Source organism: Peromyscus maniculatus, chromosome 1 (assembly GCF_049852395.1).
Source record: "Peromyscus maniculatus bairdii isolate BWxNUB_F1_BW_parent chromosome 1, HU_Pman_BW_mat_3.1, whole genome shotgun sequence".
NCBI lineage: Eukaryota > Metazoa > Chordata > Mammalia > Rodentia > Cricetidae > Peromyscus > Peromyscus maniculatus.
The window spans coordinates 214,703,226-214,725,565 of NC_134852.1; the positions used below are offsets into that span (position 1 = coordinate 214,703,226).

General features: G+C 43.4%; 1 protein-coding gene across 4 annotated transcripts in view; it reads left to right on the top strand.

The window, feature by feature from the left end:
* The window catches only part of Grk5 (G protein-coupled receptor kinase 5), a 217,772-nt gene that overhangs the window by 165,648 nt on the left and 29,784 nt on the right, over positions 1–22,340 (top strand). For all 4 annotated transcript variants that reach the window (XM_006978475.4, XM_006978474.4, XM_076563413.1 and 1 more), the window contains exon 4: positions 2,471–2,548. In XM_006978475.4, the coding sequence (XP_006978537.1) occupies positions 2,471–2,548 (78 nt within the window). The remainder of the gene's footprint in view (positions 1–2,470; positions 2,549–22,340) is intronic.

Genomic DNA, 22,340 nt, shown 5'->3' on the forward strand with positions numbered 1-22,340 from the left:
GCTACTACTGCCATGAACTTCACCATGCCTTCCCAACCATGAATCAATATATTCTTTAAAACTTCAAGGTAGAATAAATTCTTCCTTTCTTAATTTGCTTTTGAATTTTGTTATAGCAACACAGAAAGTAATTAAAACAAAAAAAAAGTTAGTGCCGAGAAAGGGGATTATTACTGTGATAGACCTAACCATGTGGTTTGTAGGCCTTCAGAATTGGTTGGCAAATAACATGTAGAAGAGTTTGGAGCTGCAGGCTAGAATATAGTAAGTAGAACTTAATGGGCCATTCTGGTGAGAATTCAGAAGATCCAAATGCTGGTACAAATGTAGTAAAGGCTAGGCCCACAAGGTATCAGAGAGAAACAAATTCTATGGGGAATTGGGCTAGAGGCCACTCATACTACATCCTGACAAAGAATCTGAGATTAAATCCTATATTTTTAATATGTTTAATGGAAGAAATTTCATTAACAGTATAGTCAGACTGTGACCTGGTTTTTGCTCTCTTCTTTTAGTTTGATTCATAGAAAAAAATCTGAGCAAAAAGAAAAACAGATAGGTATGAAAAATGTTGAATTTGGTGAAGAAAAGAATGTGAGTGTACTTAAATTTGTAGTTGGGGCAGGCACAGAAAAAGCCAAGGATAAAAGTAGCTATAATTGCTAGAGAGATTAGCATCATGGAGCACAGGAACAATAGGAAAGGGGTCTTGAAGATGAGACCTTACTCATAGAAAGCTCCAGGACATAAAAATGGAAATTGAGTTGAAAGTAAAGTGTGTGGGGTGTTTGTGTGTGTGTATGTGGGGTGGGGGTGCCTGAAATTATAAAGCTTCCAAGGCAGCTTGCTATGCTTTCCCAGAGTATTTGAGCAGACATTCAGAGACCCAGTGCAGCTGTAATAAAAAGGGGTCCTGGATACATCTTGAGCTAGCAGCAGAACCTGACAGCACCATCTGCATAGTGCTAACTTTGCAGGCATCCTGAATGCAAGAGTTAGTGTTATGGAGGCTTGTACCAAGGTTCCAGGAAAAAGCCAATGAGGCCAGGAAATTTCTAACAAGCCACACTGTCCCTGCAGAGAATTCACATGTGTTATAGTTGACAGGACTGTAGGAGTGGTACTGGCCAAGTCTGTTGGAGCTCATATGTTGTTGCCACAAACCCTAGATGATGGACATGAAGCTACAGGGTTTTGTGTTTGCTGTGCTACATTTCATTCTTGCTTTGGTTCAGTCTTGCTTTTCTCCCGTTGCTTCCTTTTGGAATGGGAATGCTTATTCTACCACTATATATTAGAAGAATGTAACTTTTTAATTTTTATAGGGATCACAGCTAAGAGTATATCTTGGGTTTCAAGGGTTAAAGTTGTGTTGCATGGATTTTGCTTTATGAGATAACTGTGAGCCTGTGGGGCCAAGGACAGAATGTTTTGGTTTGGGTGTCAAATGTTTCCACTGCCTCCTGTGTTTGAACACTTAGTCCCTAGTATGGTGATTCTGTTTGTGGAGGCTATAGAACCTTTGGGACAAAGGGGTCCTGTGGCTAACATGGTGCTCTAGTGTCAAGTCTTGCATATTATAGCCCAATTCTACTTTCAGCCTGAGTTCTGCTTCCTGGTCTAACAAAATGTGGCTAACCTGGGTCCCCATTCCTGCTACCATGAACTCTACCATGGCCTCCTCACTATGATGGACTATATTAATGGTTCTTAATCTTTCTAATGCTGAGACCCTTTAATACAGTTCCCCATGTGATGACCCCCAACCATAAAATCATTTTGTTGTTACTTCACCACTATTTTGCTACTGTTAAGAATGTGGCCCAGTGGCGGTGGCACACACCTTTAATCCCAGCTGTTGGGAGGCAGAGCCAGGCAGATCTCTGTGAGTTCAAGGTCAGCCTGGTCTACAGAGTGAATTCCAGGAGAGCCAGGGCTACACAGTGACATCCTATTTCAAAAAACTGGAAAAAATCATAATGTAAATTTCTGATATGGGACCCCCAAAGGGATTGTGGCCCACAGATTGAGAACTGCTATACTATATCATTTAAAGTTGTAAACCTATTTTCCCTTAAAAATAAATAACAGTTTTTGTTCCCTTGTTATATTAGCTGGTTCTTTTAACGTTCTGATAAGATCCTCTAGAAAAGTCCCCATGTTTCTTTTTTGTCAAATTTCTATTTCTATTTTCTATTAGAAAAATCAAATTTGTAGCAGAAATCTATTGGGCTCATGGTTTCAGAGGTTTCAGTTCATGGTTGGCTGGATCAATTCCTATGGAAGGTAGAATTTTTTGATTGGACTTTGAGCTCCCTGGCCAGATCTTCCTCTCTCTCTGCCACAGTTACCTGTTCTACAGGAGGAGGGGATTGGTCAGATGGTTTCTGACCAAGAGGTTCCAAGGCTCCATAATCATTCCAACTTCAGTAGCAAAACTGTTATTCTTTTTTTTTCCCTTCTGTTTTAGGCAGACTATGAAGTTACTCCAGATGAAAAACTTGGAGAGAAGGGGAAGGAAATAATGACCAAGTACCTCACTCCAAAGGTAAGAGTCCTCCCAAATTTCTCATTGGGAGGAATGGGAAGCCCTGTCTAGGAATGTGGGCAGCCCTGATGGCATACATGAATGGTGGCTGCCAGTGGTTCCCAGAGTGCCACAGTTTCCACCTTTACCCAGACTATGTTACAGCCTCATAGAGGCAGAAGTTCAGAATAGACCTGGCATAGGGTAGGAAACCTGGTACCTTCTAAGGATCCTCTTATTGCCCACTGCCCACAGATTTAGACTGGAAGGTGAGTCTCATTAATTTTGGGGTTGGAAGTGCACAGAAGAAAGGTCTCAGCAGAAAGCAGTTCCAGTAAAATGATGGGGAGGGTCAGGGCCAGGAATGACCAGGAGGGAGAGGTCCATCAAGCAGTTTGGAAATGGGCAATGAGGTGAATCCTTGAGAGAAAGTGGGGAATTCTGAAGTGTGTTCTTGAGAATACTAAAGAACAGGAGTCTACCCTGACCTTAACATCTATCCAGTTGTTGAAGAAACTGTAATGACACAGCCCCCACAGGCCAGGCAATCTTGATTTTCTAGTATCTGCTGCCTTTTGATACATTATAGAAAAACGTTCTTTCGAGAATAAATGACTGTTGAGGAGCCCTCATCTATTTTGTTCTCTTCAAGGCTCAGGGTACATCATGGAGGAAGGAGTGGAAAGAATGTAATATCCAAGGGAAGGGTTGGAGTGTTATGGAGCATGTCTTTTGGGCATGACATAGTTAACATAGTTTTTGGACTCTTTTCTTGTTTGAGACAATGTTTCTCTGTATAGCCCTGGCTGCCCTGGAACTCTATGTAGACCAGGCTGGCCCCAAAATCACATGATCTGTCTGCCTCTGCCTCCCAATGCTGGAATTAAAGATATGCACCATTACTGCCTGGCAGTCATTACCTCACAGTCACTGTTGTTACCTACACAAGATCTATGATAAGATTGAGCCTCTCACAGAGGAGGAAGGGCTCATGAGGCCTTACCGACTCCTCCCTAAGTATCTATAGCCAGTTAATGGTTGCTGGAGGAAGGAGAAAGACCCAACCTTAATGAAACTAATTTGGTGAGTTGGTGGTGGTTTGTAACACTGACTTGACACATTTAATGATCTGGTCATAGCTGTTCTACCTATTTGGTCAAGCTGGTTTAGCTGAGTGAACCCTAGAAACAGCCACCTCCTCTCTCTACCACCTTTTTTTTTTTTTTTTTTTTTTTTTTTTTTTGAGACAAAAATCTCACTATTCCAAGCTGGCTAAGAACTCAGTGTGCAGTCTAACTTCAAACATTGTGTGTGTGTGTGTGTGTGTGTGTGTGTGTGTGTGTGTGTGTGTGTGCGCGCGCGCGCATGCGCGCGCCATGACATGCACAGAGGTTAGAGAGAATTTCATGAGTCAGGTCTCTCTTTCCACCATGTGGAACCTGGAGCTCAAACTCAGGTCATCAGGCTTGGTGGCAAGTGATTATACACACTGAACCATCTCACCAGCCCTCAAATATTTAATCCTCCTGCCTCAGTATCCTACTTGGTAGGAATATAGACATGAGCAACCATAACCAATTTTAGTTTTCCTTTTTGAAAAGTAGCTTCCCTATTGGACTCAACTGGTGCAGGCCATCAACTCTAGAGATAAGAGCTATATTTGTGAACAGTTTCTTACCCCTTGGAACCATTGATCATCTTGTTCAGTCCCCTAGACATTAGACACAGTTCCTCAATGGATGTTCCAGGTTAATGATAGACCAAGTTACCACACTCACAGCACAAAGTCCTAACCACCATTCTCTCTCAAAACTTAGTACCTATTCTCAAGCAGGTGTGTTCATCAGTGACTACAATTGGCATGGCCATATCCTTTCCATGCCAAACTGTGTAACCTGCATAATTCTGCTTCTCCAAATGTCTACTGAGTGGCCACCTCTGACATATTATAAATCTCATTCTTGCTTCTGCACTGGTTCTTCCTCTCCTCTGCTTCTATCCTAGTCACACACTTCTGTTTATGGGTCCTGCAGGCATCACTAATCCTTTATAGGACCAACAGAATTAATGATGATAAAATGCCTCTCAAAGCAAAAACTGCCCAGCTTGCTCTGGCCAGTGTATGGCCTGACAATATGGCTACACCCTCCATCTGTGAGCCATTGAATAGCATGCAATTGATGTCAGCATGCAAGTGGCTCATCCTCTTGACCACAGTCATGGCATATGAAGCAGCCAAAGGTGGCTGCATTTCTAGTGTAGCCACCATGTAAAACACAGCAAACACTCTGAGTGTGAATAGATGTCTCAAGTCTAGAGGCAGTGCTCCTAAGGGGAGGAAGTATGCTGGGGGATGATGGTGACAACAGCTCCCTGGCTGAGCTCCTAGTATGCCAGGCTTCCAGGTTGTACATATAGGCAGGCAGGGCCTGTAGACCTCAGAACTCATGCTGCCAGCCCATGAAGTCTTTACCACCCTCTACCAAGACATCGTCCTACCACAAGTTTACAAAGCCTGGTCCTCCTCTTCACTGTTTACTTGCTGTGTCAAGCACTAGCTCAGAGTCCTTTTTATTATATTACTGTAAATACTCCATCCTGCAGCTGAAAAAGGGGAGGCCTGCCAGCTGTCACTTCCCAGGTCACACAGCTAGAAAGTGGCAAGGCCAAGACTTGATCTTAATCTTTGTGATTTAGGAATTCTGCATCTTTCCCAAGGAGCACCATTTACCATTCCTCCAATTCAGTACCCCTACCTCTGATCATCTAGTGAGGGTAGAGAGTTTCCTTTGCCCCAAAAGGAGTAGGCCCTGTGGTCTGTCTCAGTGTAGGGTATCGGAAAGCACAGGGCCTTTCTCTTTCCCTGGTCCAGAAGCCTCTGTCAGAAAACCCTTATCTGAGTCTTTAGGTTCCTTACCTCTGTTCATGTTGCCTCATCTTCTAGAGACAGGAGGCCTGGATTCCCTCATCAGTTTAGATGGTTTTATAAGTGCCTTGATGCCTGCCAACATTTTTTCCCTTAAGTGCTCCTCAATTTCTGAAATTTAAACCACACCATCTGCTGCTGTCCAGGGACCTGGGAGAGGCCATCCCCTGGGTTGAGTGTTTTCCTACAATAAATTTTGGACTGCCTTCTCAGCCTTTCCTGGAGGAGCTTTCTCAAAAGCTTGCTTCACTTCTCAATGATGCAGAGGCCCAGGTACAGGGGAAGCAAAGGTCTGAGCTAGAGGCTGATGGCTTCAATGAAGCCCCAGAGCCAGTGTCCCCAAACTAAATCATCCTCAGCATAGGCCCTTCTTCGAGATGGAAAGTGAGTCAGTCCCAAGAAGCTGAAAGTCCAGCCAATGAACTAGGAGAGCTTCTAGGAGGCCATGTTGCCAAATCTGAAAGGGGGAAGTGAAAAAGAAGGGAAAGGAGAACATTTCATGGGCCTCTCTGAGCACCAGACACACAAGTGGTGCACATGCATACATGCAGGAAAACACTCACTCATATAAAGTGAAAATGAAATAAATTACATGAGATCATGTAACCATCACCTGAAAGTTCTGATTTATCTATATCTTCATTAATATTTTTTCTCTCTCCCTTTTCTCTCTCCTCCTCCTCCTTACTCTGTGTGTGTGTGTGTGTGTGTGTGTGAGAGAGAGAGAGAGAGAGAGAGAGAGAGAGAGAGAGAGAGAGAGAGAGAGAGAAGGAGAGGAGAGAATGAACACAAACGAGCAGAGAGAACTATCAAGAATGTTTATTTGGGTGCATTCACATGTGTATGCATGTGTGGAATCCAGAGATTGTTTTTAGGTATCTCCCTCTGTTGCTCTTCACCTTATTTTTAGAGACAGTCTCTCATTGAACCTAGAGTTCACCATTTTGGCTATACTTGCTGGCCAACAGGTCCTGAGATCTGCCCGTCTCTGCTTCCTCAGTGTTGGAGTTACAGGTGCACCATTACATCCACATTTTATGTGGATCCTGGGTATCTGAATGTAGGTCCTAACACTTATGCAGTAAGTACTTTACCCACTGAGCCATTTCCTCAGCCCTCAGTTTTCTGTCTTTAATTTTATCAACCTTAGTGGGTATGAGGTGATTTCCTGGTACAATTTTGATTTTGATTTCCCTGGTCACTGATAATGTTTCAATTTTTCCTGTGCTTATTGGCCATCTGTATATTCTTTGAAAAAGGTCTATTCAAATCCTCTGCCCATTTTTAAAGTTAGTTATTTGTCTTTTTGCTGTTGACTTACAAGAATTCTTTGTATGTTCTAGATACAAGTCTCTTCTCAAATATATGATTTGCAACTATTTTCTCCATTGTGGACCCCATCTTTTTACTTTCTTGATGGTATTATTTGAGATATTTACAATTTTTGATGAAATCCATACTTCATTTTTGTTATTTTCAAATGATTTGTGCTTGCCTTGTCTTACCTGTTTTTCTAAGAAGTCCTGTGTTTCTCTGGGAACAGGGTGTATATAGGGACAAAAAGAACAAATCTAGGTGTACGTGCTGTGTCAGGAGCCACTCTTCCTCTGGAGAACCAAAACCTTGATGTCTATCAGAAAAAGGTCAGGACCAAACCTGACCCTTCACAACCATTCCACACCAACATCCTCCTGCTGTTTTCTGTGACAGACTTCTATAGCCTTTAGATCCTTCAGAGTACAACACTGCACAGCACTGATTTCTTACAAATGTGTAGATCTTCCCAGTAACACTCTAAGAGGACATTCGTGCATCTACTTTACAGGCCAGGCAGCCAAGAGTTGGGAACATAAGCTAGTTCAGAGTGGAGCACTGAGTGACCTGCCTCAGCAGTGCTATCTGTAAGGACATTTTGCTGTGGCTCATTTTAGTTGGGCTCATGCTTCTCCATTATTGAAGTCTTAATGACTAAGGCCTGGCAGGTGGTTCCTACCTTAGTTGTAATTCTGCTAGAAAGTATAAGTGGATCTATATGAAGCTCAATGCTGATGCATAGATTCCCCCTGCCCCAACCTCCCAACAGACATACACACAATTACTGACCAGAAGTAACTTAGAAGAGGAAAGGGTCTGTTTGGTTTACACTTCCAGATCACAGTCTATCACTGGGGGAAGTCAGAGCAGGAACCCAAGCAAGGCCTGCATGGGGTGCTTCCTAGACAGGAAGGGTAGACAGGTGGGATGGACAGACTTGACATTAGCCGCTATAGTATTCCTCTGTGGGATGCTGGGAATGCCCAGCCCAGGCAGTATTTGGAGTTTATTTTTGGCCAAAGGTCCTCAGGCAGGATGTTGTTCTCAGTGCCCTGTGCAGACATAGGGTTGCCTCTTTGTTTCTGTAAACAATGACAGGGTAAAACAGGGACGTTTGTTCCCGTTATGGGGGAAGCAACCTATCAGCCTACTGTTGCACAAAAGAAATCCATCCCTAATGTTTGTTTGGCTCTCAGGGAAAACAACCACCCTTCAAAAAGAAAAGGGGTTGTACGAAAAGAAGTGATTCCTAGTTTGCTTTCTTAATTTTTCGACCCTTATCTTACTCATTGCACCCTCTCAGTGGCAGGTTTTTCTGCCTCAGATATCAGCACCAGGATGGTGAGCAAGGCTCCTCAGACTGGCTCTCAGCTCTGACCTCAGGGCAGTCAGCTAGCTGGCTTTACTCCTTGTTGTCAGAACCACAAAGAAGACCACTCCTGCTAACTTCCAGTCCTGCAAGCATCCTTGGAGCCTGTATTAGTAACTTTAACATCACTGTGATCAAAGCCCGGGAGAAACAACTAAGAAAAAATACTTAGAGAGAAAGATTTACTTTGGCTCATGGTTTTAGGGGGTTTCAAAGTCCATCACAGTAGGGAAGGCCTGGCAGAGCAGCTCCATCTATGATTACAGAACCTTGAGGTATTCTCTAATTTCTTTTCTGTTTCTGTGATAGAACACTATGACCAAAAGCAACTTAGGAAAGGAAAGGTTTTTGTTGTTGTTGTTGTTTGGCTTACACTTTGAGGTCACAGTCCATCATTGAGGGAAGTTGGGGTAGGAACTCAAGCAGAACTCTGAAGCAGAAACCATGGATGAAGCTGCTTGCTGGGCTTTCCCTTTTGTTTACTTAGGCTCATGCTCTAGTAGCTTCCTTATACAACCCAGGGTCACTTGCTCAGGGAATAGTAGTACCACTCATAAGTGGGCAGGTCCTCCTACATCAATTAACAGTCAAGACAGTCCCTCACAGATATGGTTGTGGACCAACCTGATAAAGACAATTGATTAATTGAAACTTTTTTTTCCAGGTATTTCTAAGATGTGTCAAGTTGACAGCTAATGTTAATTAGGAAATTCTTTATGTAATGGAAGACCAAGAAACAGGAAGTGCAGGCTGGCACCAGGTCATGGGTATAACCTTCAAAGGCTCATATGACCTACTTTTTACTTCTAAGCTCTACCCTCTAAAGCTTCCACAGCCTTCAAAATACTTCAAAAACTACAAAATAAGCATTCAAAACATTAAACCTATGGAGGACATTTCAGATTCAAACAATAATAGCACCTTAGTTTACTCATCTGAGTATGGAACTAATGGGAGTGAGTGCAGACCTGGACTCAATACCATCAGCTTTCATAGATCTCATCATATTTGCAGACCACAATTACAATGATCAGCATTTTTCTTTTGAGTCAAATCATGTGTTAACTGAAAATAAGTGAGCTATAAGGTAAACTAGTATGCATATGTCATATGGATAACTGGAGTGTAAACTCTGGACATGATGAACCTTTCTTACTATATGGTGATTAGTATGTGTCAGACATACTAGCACACTGCTGAGATTTTCTTGATGGGGCTTGAAGAAGAATTGCATAGAATAAACTTTTCTTGAGTGTCTCAGTATTATTTGTCACCCTGGTTTCTCCTAAGACCATTAATTATCTTTGGAAAGGCTCTCTTCTCCCTAGCTAGTGATGCATTATGAGATGGAGCTTGATGGTAATGAAAATAGTATGGCTTGGAACAAGGATCCCTGGACGAGGTGGTATAACTTTCTGGTATGTGTAGTGTAGAATCCACAACTCATTTGTATTAGATATTTTTCCTGTTTCTGGACCAATTCCTGGTAAAAACAACTTGATGAAGGAAGGAATTATTTTGGTTCATTGTTTTAGAGAATTTGATTCATTGTGTTTGGGCAAGAGCATCATGGTGGTGGGATATGTGGCTCTTCCCCTCATCATGGTGGACAGGAAGCAACAGGAAGGGACCAGGGTGTAGTTGAAGTTTTCCTGTGTCCCACCCAGTCCACAGCCACTCTAATTCAAGTAAACATACAGAGGCTTATATTAATTAAAACTGCTCGGCTATTAGCTCAGGCCTACCACTGATTAGCTCTTTTATTTAAACTCAGCCCATTTCTGTTGTATATGTTGTCACGTGTTCTGTGGCTTTACCTGTGTGCCATTACATACTGCTATCTGGATGGCAGGCTGGCGTCTCCTGACCCAACCTTCCTCTTCCCAGAATTCTCCTTGTCTGCTTATACCACCTATACTTCCTGCCTGGCTACTGGTCAATCAGCATTTTATTAAACCAGTGTACAAAAGCATTATCCCACAGCATTTCCCCTTTTCTGTTTAATCAAAAAGGAAGGTTTTTAACTTTAACATGGTAAAATTACATATAATAGAACAGTTATCAAGCAAGAATTACAGTTACAATATCTAGTCTATTTGTATGTTGTAAAATTAAAGAATATATTCTATGTATCCTATATTTGTGAGTCTAAGGTTTCATATCTAATTTATCTTTTATCATAACCAAGGAAAATTATAACTATCTAGTCTTCAACTACATCAAAAACCCCAGAAGGATATAATATTACCTAAGTAAACAAGAAGTGCATTGTAAGCAACTTCCAAAAATTAGAATGACAGAGACAGCTGGCTATCTGGACAGTCATCCAGAGTTCCTCTGCAATGTTGGAGCATCCATCTTCAGCCCATAGGCCTAGAGTCTCTCAGTCACTTCTGTGTCCTGTAGAATATCTGGCAGTCTCCTCTGTGAAGCAGGAACCTCAAGAACCATCTTGCCTTGCAAAGTTTAGTGGTCACCTTCCTATTGGTCCTGCATGTCGACTTGATACAACATTTTGTCAAGCAGTTCAAGCAAGAACAGTTTCTTGTCCAAATGGCTATTTTTGCCAAGAAGAAGATAAACTCCATATAGAGTGTCTTTGATGCCCATCTTTCTCTGAAGTAAATCGGTGCTGCCAGGAGCAGATGTGTCTCACTGTCCAGAAAAATCTTAAGTTTTTAAAATATTTTAAATGCCATATTCTGTAGGTCTTTGAAGTGTTTGAAGATTACTTACCTAACTGAAATATATCTATCTATACCTAGAAAACTTAACTAACATGGCTATAGATTTGATTATCATAGATGACTAATTGTTAATCTGTATTTCTTAATTATCCATTATAATTTAAATAAGTTACATAAACGTAATACCTTAAGAAGAATAGAAATATATAAAGTATAACAAAATTAACTTTAAATTTGTATCAATAAAGTAATATCCATAACAATGTAAAACATTTTTAAACAAGTTGCTCTTTAAAAGTAGATTCAAGCCGGGCGGTGGTGGCGCACGCCTTTAATCCCAGCACTTGGGAGGCAGAGCCAGGCGGATCTCTGTGAGTTTGAGGCCAGCCTGGGCTACCAAGTGAGTTCCAGGAAAGGCGCAAAGCTACACAGAGAAACCCTGTCTCGAAAAACCAAAAAAAAAAAAAAAAGTAGATTCAATAATCTACCCTCTTATCCTATCATATCTATATCATATCCCACTTTTTTCTTTAGAAAGATATTGACTATGACCAATAACAATGTTTGTAACCAACAACCTAAACAAAGACAAATATCCATAATCCATTTTTTGGGAATGTGGGTGTAGTTTTCTAAGCTACTTCCTACTGATAAAGGGTGTTATATTCTTATGAGGATCCTGAGAAAATTCAAGATAATGGTCAATTCCTGGGAAGACCAGCTATAACCTTTGTTGATAGGTACCATCTGTTAAGGTTCTAATCAAGTTGACCTTCAGAATTAGCTATCACACCATCTAGCCAATCTGTGGTCTTCAGGGCAACAAAGGGCATGGAAATTACACCCACAAAAGTACTCTCTCCATCCTCCTTTATAGACCTTGGACTCTAGACACTGGCCCTGAACCTGGCTTTTCTCCTCCACTGAGATTATTGTTTCTTGTCTCCCAGCAACAGGAATGGATCTTCACCCTGTTATCAATGAATGTAATGAGTTCAGAGTCCACCTTTGCCTTTATAAGGGGTCTGTCCAGGTGAAAGGCTGGGGTGGAAGGGTAGGGGAGCCGTATGCTAGGCTTTTCAGCTTCTTGCCACAGTACTGGGAAGAGACTTGAGGGCAGAAAAGGATTGGGGAAAAAAAGCTTGAGGACTTTTGAAGTCATGTTCTATCCAAGTGTCAAGCAGGCTAAGTCCTATTTAGCTTCCAGCATCAGATGGGATTGGACATTTCATGGGTTATGAGACTCCAGACAACTGGAGTTCTTCAAGCAGCATCAGTGTGGATAGGCCTCTTCCTCTTCTATTTTGGGGGCAACAGAGAGGAAGTTAGAAGGCATAAAGCTATGTTTGTTTCAAATAGGTACCCTGGGGCAAAAGAAGGGCGTGCTAATATTTATTGAGCAACTACTGCATGCTCAGAGCCTCACATTCCAAATTTTCTTCATACTTCATGATAGCTGTCTGAAGTGAAGGGAAATAGGTCACCTAGTATGGGTCACACTTCTCCAGGGGATCTCAGGGCCTATCCAGCAGAGTCATGAAAATATTTCCACCTCCTGATTTCCAGACAAAGATCTTCAGTGGTTAACCAGGCTTCCCTTTTGCATTTCTTTCTCACTCCTAGGATCTGACTGCAAAAATAGTTAGGGTTCCATTTAACCTAGTTTGAAAATTACTGAGCTAAGCCAGAGTGTTTATTTCCTACATGAATAAACTGAAGCCCAGAGAAGGACTGGTCACAGAGCTTGAAAGAGGAGACTAGAATCACCCTTGCAGAACTTTGAAAGACCCTGGGCTAGAAACATGGATAGATAACATCAAAAGGTGCACTGCTTGACTTTGTTTTCATCTTCCACCATAGCTGGCCTGCATCTGGCCCCAAATTCCCCTCATTCTGTTCTAATGTGGGCCAGTAAGTGTCTAAATGCTGTGCCATATGTTGTGCCTGAGCTTACTAGAGAAGGCAGCTGGTGCTGCACCATCCACATCTACATGTTGAATATTATCTCTTACCAAAAGCAGGTTTTCATGTTGGAGGTGGGAGAGAGAAGCATTAATTACTGTACACTACATGGGACTTTATGCTTTTAGCTCACTCCAGTTTCCTTACAATCCTAAATGAAAAACAACAGTTGGCTCCATTTTACCCTGGGCCATATTGTTTAGTAATAATCAAGAAGGGGAAACTGTAAACAGGGACTCAAATATGTGTCTGCAAATGTCTAGACAGCATTATTTATAATTGGACTAAAAACCAAGTGTCCATCAACATATGAACGAATAGGCAAAATACAGCATATACATCCAGTGGCATATTTAATTCCACCAAGTTCTGATACATGCTACAACATGTATGAAGGTTAAAAACCTTGAGCTAAGTGAAAGATTCCAGATTTAAAATGTGTGTGTGTGTATATATGTGTGTGTGTGTGTGTGCGCGCGCGCCCCATGGTATACATGTAGGAATCAGGACAACCCGTGGGAGTCAGTTCACTACTTTTACCATATGGGTCCCAAGTATTAGGTTGAACTTAATTTGTAGGCTTGGTAGCAGGTGCCCTTAGCTGTGTACCATCTGGCCAGCCCAGGATAGGCAAACATACAGAAATTAGATTCAGGTTTTTCAGGGTCTCATAGAAAGAGTGTGGGGTAACTACTTAATGCATACAATTTGTTTAGGGTGACAAAAATTTTTAGGAAAAGATGATTGAGAGAGTGAACTCAACACCACTGAACTGTACACTGAAAAATGATTAAGGTGTCATGTTTATGTTTTGCCATGTAAAAGTAAAAGACTAGCAAATTAAGAGTGACACTGGGATGTATCCTTATTCTGCCTACGTCTAGAGTCTGGTCTCTCCATTGTGTAGTCTTCTTAGAATTTAACAAACAACAAAATTGTCCCCTGAATCAGTTTCCTGGGTGTAGCTGGCGTGACAAGGCACTAAGAGTGATCAAGTTTCTGAGTGGGGTGGGGCTGTTGTCTGCAGCGTGTCCATGCTGATTGGACTCCCCGGGCCCTAAGTTTGGACTTGTGTTCCACTTGCAGTGTATCATTATAATTTTCTCTTGTCAAAAAGGCTTCCTGCACAAGTCCTTCATCCAGATAGACCTCTGACTCCTGAACAATTTTTCCTGGAAACAGAATTGCCTTTGTCTACAGCCTTGTTTCATTGAAGCTTCTCACAGCAAAATAAAGCAAGTCCCTTAGGCCCCTTTTTCTTTCTTGTGACCTTTCAGGTCAGAAAATTGGACATCCCTTTGATGCCCATAGAGTCAGTTCTGCCTCTGACCTCCTTTCTTCTCTGTGTGTTTCCTGCCTAGAATTCCATTTTGGGTATCTGCAGTGAGAGACTAGTCACAGGCTTCTTGGGCATCCATGCCCTAGCTGTCTTGGATGGGTAGGGCACTGATCCCAGTAGTACTTGTGCTTGGCTGACTCCCACCCCCGTGTATAGGCCTTGGGCACAGACATGACATCTAATAGGTGTAGGGATTCCTGTTCCTTCTTCATCTCTAACATCCATAGATTAAAATCTTTACTAGAAAAAAAATCTAGCCCACTTTCAGATGGAGACTGGACTGGAAGCTACGGAACAGGAGGACAGTGAATATTCTAGAAGACAGAAAACCAGCTGGCTGTGTCCTCACCTCTCACGCAGAAAGCTTAAGGGACTCTCCTGCAGGAACATTCTGCACTTCAGCCCCTTGGGACCAGAGTGCCAATTGCCATGAACCTGCATGTGGTGGCATTGACTCATGCAGATCAAAGCTGGCTGGATGCAAACCACAAGGAAGAACCCCTTCTGCTCCAGCAACTTCTCTCGGGCTGCAAGCCCATGTGCAAAGCCTGTGTAAACATCTCTGGTTGCACACTTTGGTTCACAGGTCACAACTGGGTATTATCAAATTGACAGAGCTCAGCTGGCCTCTCATTCCATGTCTGGGCACACTGCATTTTGTTAATTATCCTCTTGCTTCTGACATAAAGGGTCGAGGTCTGGGTCAGAGTCACTGTGGTTTCCTTTCCTTCTCATTAGAGCTGTCCAGTTCCCAGGGCCCCTGGTTAAATTCCAATGCTGTTTAAAATGTTCTCTGTCTCTCTTCCCATTGCTCAAGAATCTTTCATTCTGATTTCTGTGAGGACACTAGAAAAGCCAAGAAAATGTGTGTCTAGATCTGTTGAGCCCAGTGAGTGTTCTCTTTCTGAGAGCCATGGCTATTTCCCAAGGGTTTTATGATTCTACTTTGCTGATCCAAAGGGACAACTTGGGTCCCTGTGGCCTAGTAAGTAGGACTTGCTCCAGCCTCTTTCTTGCCTTCAGTTCATCACCTGCTCTCAGGGTTCTTATAGGCTAACTTATCCTCTGAAAGTTGTCTAGAAGTATATCAGTTTTGTCCTAAGGAGAAAATGAATTCTTCTAGGACTTCAGTTTTCTTCAAAGACTTCCCACAGCACAGACACTAGAAATGGTCCTTGCTGTCTACTCAACGCCTTCACTTTTAGGCATGGTCATGCCTTGCCTCATCTCTAGAGCCATCTGTGTCTGATGAGACCCTATCTGTAGCTCTCCCTGAGGACCAAGAAGCTGTGCACAATTGACCACCCACAGTCCTCATTGGTCTGTAACTAATGCTGCTGGCCAACTGAGTTGACCTTTAAGTTCTTGGGCTGAGTCCTGTTATGTGGACACAGGATGGACATTTAGGGATTCTGTGGCTGATGGATAGACTTGGCTCGGACCCCAGCTGGAGAAGCATCTGACTGATCACACAGTATCCTCTACCTCTGCTTGCTTTTGACCTAACAGAATCCCTAGCTGTCCTTAGGGCCACCATCCAAAAGGTGCAAGAGGTCACCACCCAGAGAGTCAGTTGACAAAGTGGTGGCCATGTGCCTGCATTGTGGTGGAATTGTGTTCCTCATATAGAATATTGTTACTTCCAAACCAGAGTTGACGTGTTTCCTATGTGCCACCCCCACCTGTAGGTCTTGGGCACAGGTATGATTTCTGATGATGGTGGTGGGGAGTTCTGGTTGAATTACTTTCATTTTGGAAAATTGCTGCCCCTCATTAATCACCACTGCCCATGGATTAAAATCTAAACTGGAGTTACAGACATGGTGGCACATGCCTTTAATTCCATCACAGAGGTGGGCAGATCTCTGTTGAAGTTAGCCTGGTCTACAAAGTGAGTTCCAGAACAGCCAAGGCTACATAGAGAAACCTTGTCTTGAAAAAACAAACAAACAAAAAATCTTTACTAGAGAAAAATGTAGCCCGGTTTCAGATGGAAAGTAGCAGGGTGTTACCTTTCAGTTGCTCAAACACCTAACCACATGATACTCTATAGAGCTCAGACTCTGAGTCTTTGAGATCTTCATGAAGTAGAAAGATGGTAGGTTGGGTACATCTTCCTAGAGGCTTGAAGGCTGCTGAAACATGAGCTAGGCCCTAGACAGATCTCTGGAGAAGGGCCTGTGAGAGTGAGTATGAACATTCTGTAGTGGAGGCAAGGGAAAGTCCAGGTTTTGTGGGGGCTGAAGCTTAAAGAATTTGGGAAATATGCTCACTTAAGAAAATGAATAGCAGTTGGGCATGGTGGTTTACACCTTAGCACTTTGGAGGCTGAGGCAGTAGAAGCATCATTAGTTTGTCAGCCTGAGCTATAATAAGCAAGATCCTGCCTCATGGAGCTAGAGAAATAACTAAACCAATATGAGCATTTGATTCTCAGCACCTACATGGTGGCTTATACCATCTTAACTTTAGTTTCAGAGAATCTGGATGCACTCTTATGATGAGGGCACCAGGCATGTACATGGTACACATACATACAAGCAGGCAAAATATTCATACACATTAAAATAAATCTTAAAGAAAAAAATCCTGCCTCAGAGGAGAAGAAGGAAGGAAGAAAGGAAAAGAGCACCATATGGGGGCTAGAAAGGTGGCTTAGTTTTTAAGAGTACTTACTGCCTTTGCGGAGGACCTAGGTTGGGTTCCTAATACCTACATGGCAGCTTACAACTATTATCTGTAACTCCAGTTCCAGGGCATCTAGAACTTTCCTCTGCTCCATAGGTACCAGGCCTGTACACAGTGCACATACATACTATAGGTAAAATACTCATAAAATAAAAATAAATCTTAGCTGGGCAGTGGTGATGCCAGCACTTTGGAGACAGAGGCAGGTAGATCTCTGTGAATTTGAGGCCAGCCTGGTCTACAGAGCAAGTTCCATGACAGCCAAGGTTATACAGAGAAACTCCATCTTTAAAAACCAAAATAAATAAATAAATCTTTATTTTTTAAAGGCACATTAAGTACAAAAGTGAATACTGAAAATGAAACAAGAAATCATCAAATTCCTGGAGCCATCTCTGTTTACTGGAAGTGTTTTTGTAGAAATCTTGTCCACTGAAACTGAGTTTCCCTCCCCATTTGGAGTATTCTATAGCCCCCAGGGCAGCCAGTAGAGATCTCCATGCTTAAACTTTACTGCAGGTGCTTTTGCTCCTGACTGGAGACTCCTGTTTGGCAAGCAATGAAGTTTTTCCCAGAGATCTTCAGAGGCATGATGAAGGAAACTTACCTTTCTGGACTTCCCCTGCATGGCTGATAGCCACTAAGACACCATGGTGGTGCTCAGGACTTGCAGCTGACCTGCTGGGTTAACCTTGGGGATCCTGAGTGAGGAGAGGGATGTTTCTGCCGTGAACTACTGGATATCAACCAGTATTAGACCCGGTGTGTGGGGTCTTTTGCTTGTGAGTTGTACTGATTTATTTCTACCTAGTAACCCAGAAAACAAAACCTTTTACTCTCTTTTGATCTGTTCTTATTTGGGGTTTGTAGATTGTATCTCCTGCCTGTCCGAAGACAGAGGAACTGCCCCAGATGGACTTGAGGGCAGGTGGCAGCAGCTCTAACATACAGCCCTGTGGTTTTGATTTAAAAGGTGAAAGAAGGGCATATTTTCTTCTGTCAGCCAGGCCTTAAAACAGCCACTAAGCAAGGAAATGTTCTCCATGGGCTGCAGTCCACCAACTTTCCCCTCGTCTTCTGGTTATAGTTGGACAGCATGTGCAGTTTTGAGCCAGGAGTCCAGGTTGGAACAAGCCCCCATCATATGTTCCTACCACTCCCTGCTCTTTCTAGGTCTCTTGTTCTAGCAAGTGACAGGGTGGTATCTTCCAGTTGCTGAAAGGGGAAATTATTAGAAAGCTGTGGGCAAGGACTCCTCATATCATCAGATGAACCCATAGTAGACATGGTGGTACCTGGACTGGGTTGGAGAGCACCTGGACCCAAGAAATGTTTCCCAAAAGCAGCTCAGTCCTCCCTGGCCTTCAGATACAAGTATCTGCCTGAAATTCCCCCTGACTTTCCATTTAGTTCTGACTAAGGAAATTGGCCCAGCTTGTCACCAAAGCATAAGTAGACTGGATGACCCCATGAAGATACTTCTGGGGTCCAAAGAGGAATTCTTTTTTTTTTTTTTAAAAAAAAAATGTGGTGTCATACTTGGAACCTAGGTGCCAGGCAAGCACTGTATCACTGAATGACTCCTAGCACATATATGTGCATACCTTTATTTTACAAGCATGTTGAATATCTTCTGTATTCTGAACCTTATCCATTTGTTTCAGCAAGTTTGGAACTTAGGTAAACCTGAATCAAGTGTCAAGTCCATCATATCCTGAATATTTAGACTCTTATGAAACTTATGGAATACTCCATTTTGGGAGGCTGGAGTGAAACACCAACCTGTTTTTCCCCAGCTATCTTAAGTCTCAGCATGACCATGACCTTGGAACCATGAATTACACTTTACATCATCCTTTCCAAGAGCAGCAGTAGTACAAATGGATAGGAAACTCACAGGAAGGGCCAGCACATGGTGGGCTCTCTGCTTAGGACCAACAACTGTCAAACCAGCCCTTCCCCCTGATGCCCATAGCCACTGCCTCTGACCCTGACTGGGTGCCTGATTCTCAGTCCTTCCCCACTCCTGCAGCCAGGCTTCCCTTAGCTGATGCAAACCCCCTCATGTCTAGGGGCATCAGGGTATAGCTGTAGGAGTGTTCATTCCTTTTTCCCCTCCCTAAGGAGAAACGAGGATCCCCCAAAACAGCTGTTTCCATTCATGCCCCGCAGGACAAGCCAATCCTCTTGTTTAGAAAGAAGGGAACCCCTGGGTACCCCTTTATCCCAGAATCTTGCCTCTCAGCTGCTTCACTTTTCCTGAGAAAGCTGGAGATTGCAAATAGTTTACATGGGGAATGTCAGCTGCCCAAATATGAAAATATACACATCATTAAGACCTAAGTACTTGTGTCTGGAGATAGAGCTGACAGTCTCCCCAGCTGACCTTTTGTCCACTGGCAGAACCACTTCTAATGAGCACTAAGCTCCTCAGGGGGATATTTCTGTATGTTGAAGCAAAACATATGTTGGACATTAGATTGTGTGTCTGCATGCATGTCTGTTCATATTCACATGCACGCACTACATGTGACAGCACCATGCAAGCAGCATTGATCAAAATATGCATAATATTCTATGCTTCCTTTTCCAACATCCATGGGTGTCCTAGCACGGCTTGCTCTTCAAGGTCACAGTCACATTTTTACATGCTACCTAGGAAGAAGCTTGGTGTCCTTTACCTCATTTAGGGATGGAGCTTTCTGGCCAAGTGGCCAGGGTTTGAAACTTAGTTTTTAAACCTCAGCTGTGTGATCTTAGGCAAATCACTTAACTTCTGAGCTGTTTCTGTATCTATAAACTAGAGATGGCAATAACAAAACTTGCCTTGAGAGGGTTAGACACGATCACACTATACCTGGCATGTGGTAAGGAGGTATTGCAGCTGCCATGAGGACAATGATCATGGCAGTTACCATTGGGAGGTGGGGTTAGGTGGAAAGCCCTAGCTGCTAAGAGGGTTTTTTTTTTCCCCTGTGGGTCCTGAAGCCTCTCTTGGATCATGGGTACCATGATGGGTGAGAAGGGTTCTGTCCATGGGATCAAGCAAGGGCCCAGTGGCTGGAAGTCCAGAGCTCACTCAGGAAATGTCCAGGGCATTGGGAGAGAGCCCAGAAAGGGGAAGCAGGTCTGGAAGGTTCTTTGAGGGGCAGCTCTAAGAAAGTTCATGACTTGATCCTGAAGGCAGCAAGGATCATAGATATTGTAGTGTATAGGAAAACTGCTTTGAGGGCTATGATGTCAAACCAGGGGACAAGTAATCAGCAAGAATTTATGAGGGCCCTCCTGGGAGAGACTTCTGGAAAGCAGAGCGGTGAGGTAGAGATGTAGAGACTCTAGGACCAAGGTGGCTAGGTATGTAAGATGCAGATCACCTGGTTTGAGTGGACCTGATGAGGTCAAAATTGTGTCTTTCCTATGAAATGGGACCAGAACTTACAAGGTTCAAGTCCACAGCTGATTCAGATGCCCCTTATCTCTACCATAAGCAACATCAGGACGCTAGGGGTCTTTTCTCTCAGTTTTCTTATCTGTGCCATGATGAATTGAAGAGTAAGCACCAAGGGACCCTCCTCCAAGGGTTTTTTTCTAAATGTCTCACCCCATTTGTAGGGTGTGTATTTCCAAGATGGCTCAGAGGGGGTGCAGAGGACTATTGATGACCACTGAAGAGATGAGGGGTGGAGGAGTCTGAAGATCTAAGAACACTTATATATGTAACTGATTTCCTTTTCACTTCAACTTCTTGAAACAAGAGGCTCTGAAGCAGGTACAAAGCTTTGGTTATGAGAGTCCTAGATACTTGGGCCTTTTCTGGTGTGAAAAAATGCAGTCTTTTCCTTCTTTCTGTTGCTCAGGGTCTCTAGGGATAGTGCACAGAAGATCATATGACACCATTGAGGTCATCAGTGGCTCCACTTTAAGGATGTCCTCTGCAGGCTCATGACTCTGCAGTTTATACTTGTCCACTATTCTTTTTCTGTGTCTACATCTTCTAGACTGGTCTTACTATGTAGCCTCAGGCCTTCACCATGCACTCCCTCTTCATCCCCTACATCCTCTTTCTCCCTCCAGGTCCAGCTCTTATCTTAAACCACTCAAGGTTCCCTTTCCAAATTGATCAGTTATTCTTCTCTTTCACTGTTACAGTAAAGGCCATACTAATGCGGTGAAAGTGATCTAGGGTGACTGTTTCAAACATGCCCCTCTGGCCTCCTCACACTTGAGGACAGAAATCTGGCCCTGTGGTGTGTCCTGGCATTCTCCCTCTCATTGGGAAGCAGTACTGGAGGGGCTCAATAGTGCCACCTCGTGGACCAACTGTAGATTAATGGCGTTGGCTGAATTGGCAAAGGCTGAGCTGGGACTGGGCTGCTAGCTGCCCTTGGGTTTGTGTCCATCTCTCCAACACTGACTGTGTAAGCATCAGCAGAGGCCTTGGGTGTGGGGGTGATCTACACATACTTCCTAGTTTGAGTGCTGAGTAAAGTTCCAGCTGGTGGCCTTATCCTAGGGCAAACCCATGCCCTCTCTTTGCCCTCCTCAGTCTGCATCAGTCCCCCAAATTCCCAGGCTTATTTCTGTTACAAGTTAAGCACTGAATATTCTGTGACACCATAGACAGGACTCTGGAGGGCCACGCATTGCACAGTGCTGTTCCCAGGACACTGGGATCGGGAAAGGTTGCAACTTTTCACATACACTCAGCCTCCAAGCCATCCCCAACCAAGCATGCACTTTCTCCAGATCCATTACTTTACCTACACAGCTTCAGGATTCCCCAACTCTTCCATCCACAGACCGCTACTTCAACTATCTCCTCCACACATTCCAAAGGCTGTGGTACCTACATCAACCATGATTGGCCACTACTACTACACTTGAGCTTTTCAGTGGCTGTGTACCTAGTTGGCATGTTGAAGCTTAGGGTCACTGGGTAGATATCAATGAGGTGATAATCCAAAGGACAAAAGGGAGGAAAGAGTCCTAGACAGAAATGAAGGGACAAGGCTACCCATTGTCAGGGGCCTGCCCTGCTTCAGAATGGCATGGAGGGTTTTTCTGTGCATGACAGTACCTAGGAAAACTCTTACATGAATTTTTCTTTCTGCCTGGAGAGGTATGTTTTGGTGTGGGAGCCCGTTCTCGGGTTCCTCGTGGCTTTACCCAGCAGGTCCGAATAGAGGATGATCAGGACCACGGGCCTGAGTACAGGTGTCTGAGATGGTCTGCACTTAGCTGTGCTGGGGGAGGAGGTCTTTTGCTCCACCCCTTGCCGTCTCTATAAAAACCCTGGGCCAGAGACAGTCCGGGCCCGTTGGAATAGGTTCCAGGCCCTCTTGAGGCTGTCCTTTATTTTCTGTCTGTTTATCTCCACAAGATTCTCTGCTATAAATCCTTCTATCTAATATTTCCTGCTGATCGCACTCAAGAAAACTCTGGGAAGCTGTGGGGGTGGTGGGTAAATGCCCCACATTTTGGTAAACCCAGACTTTGGGAGCTGCTAAGATCCCCAAGAACGAGAAGAG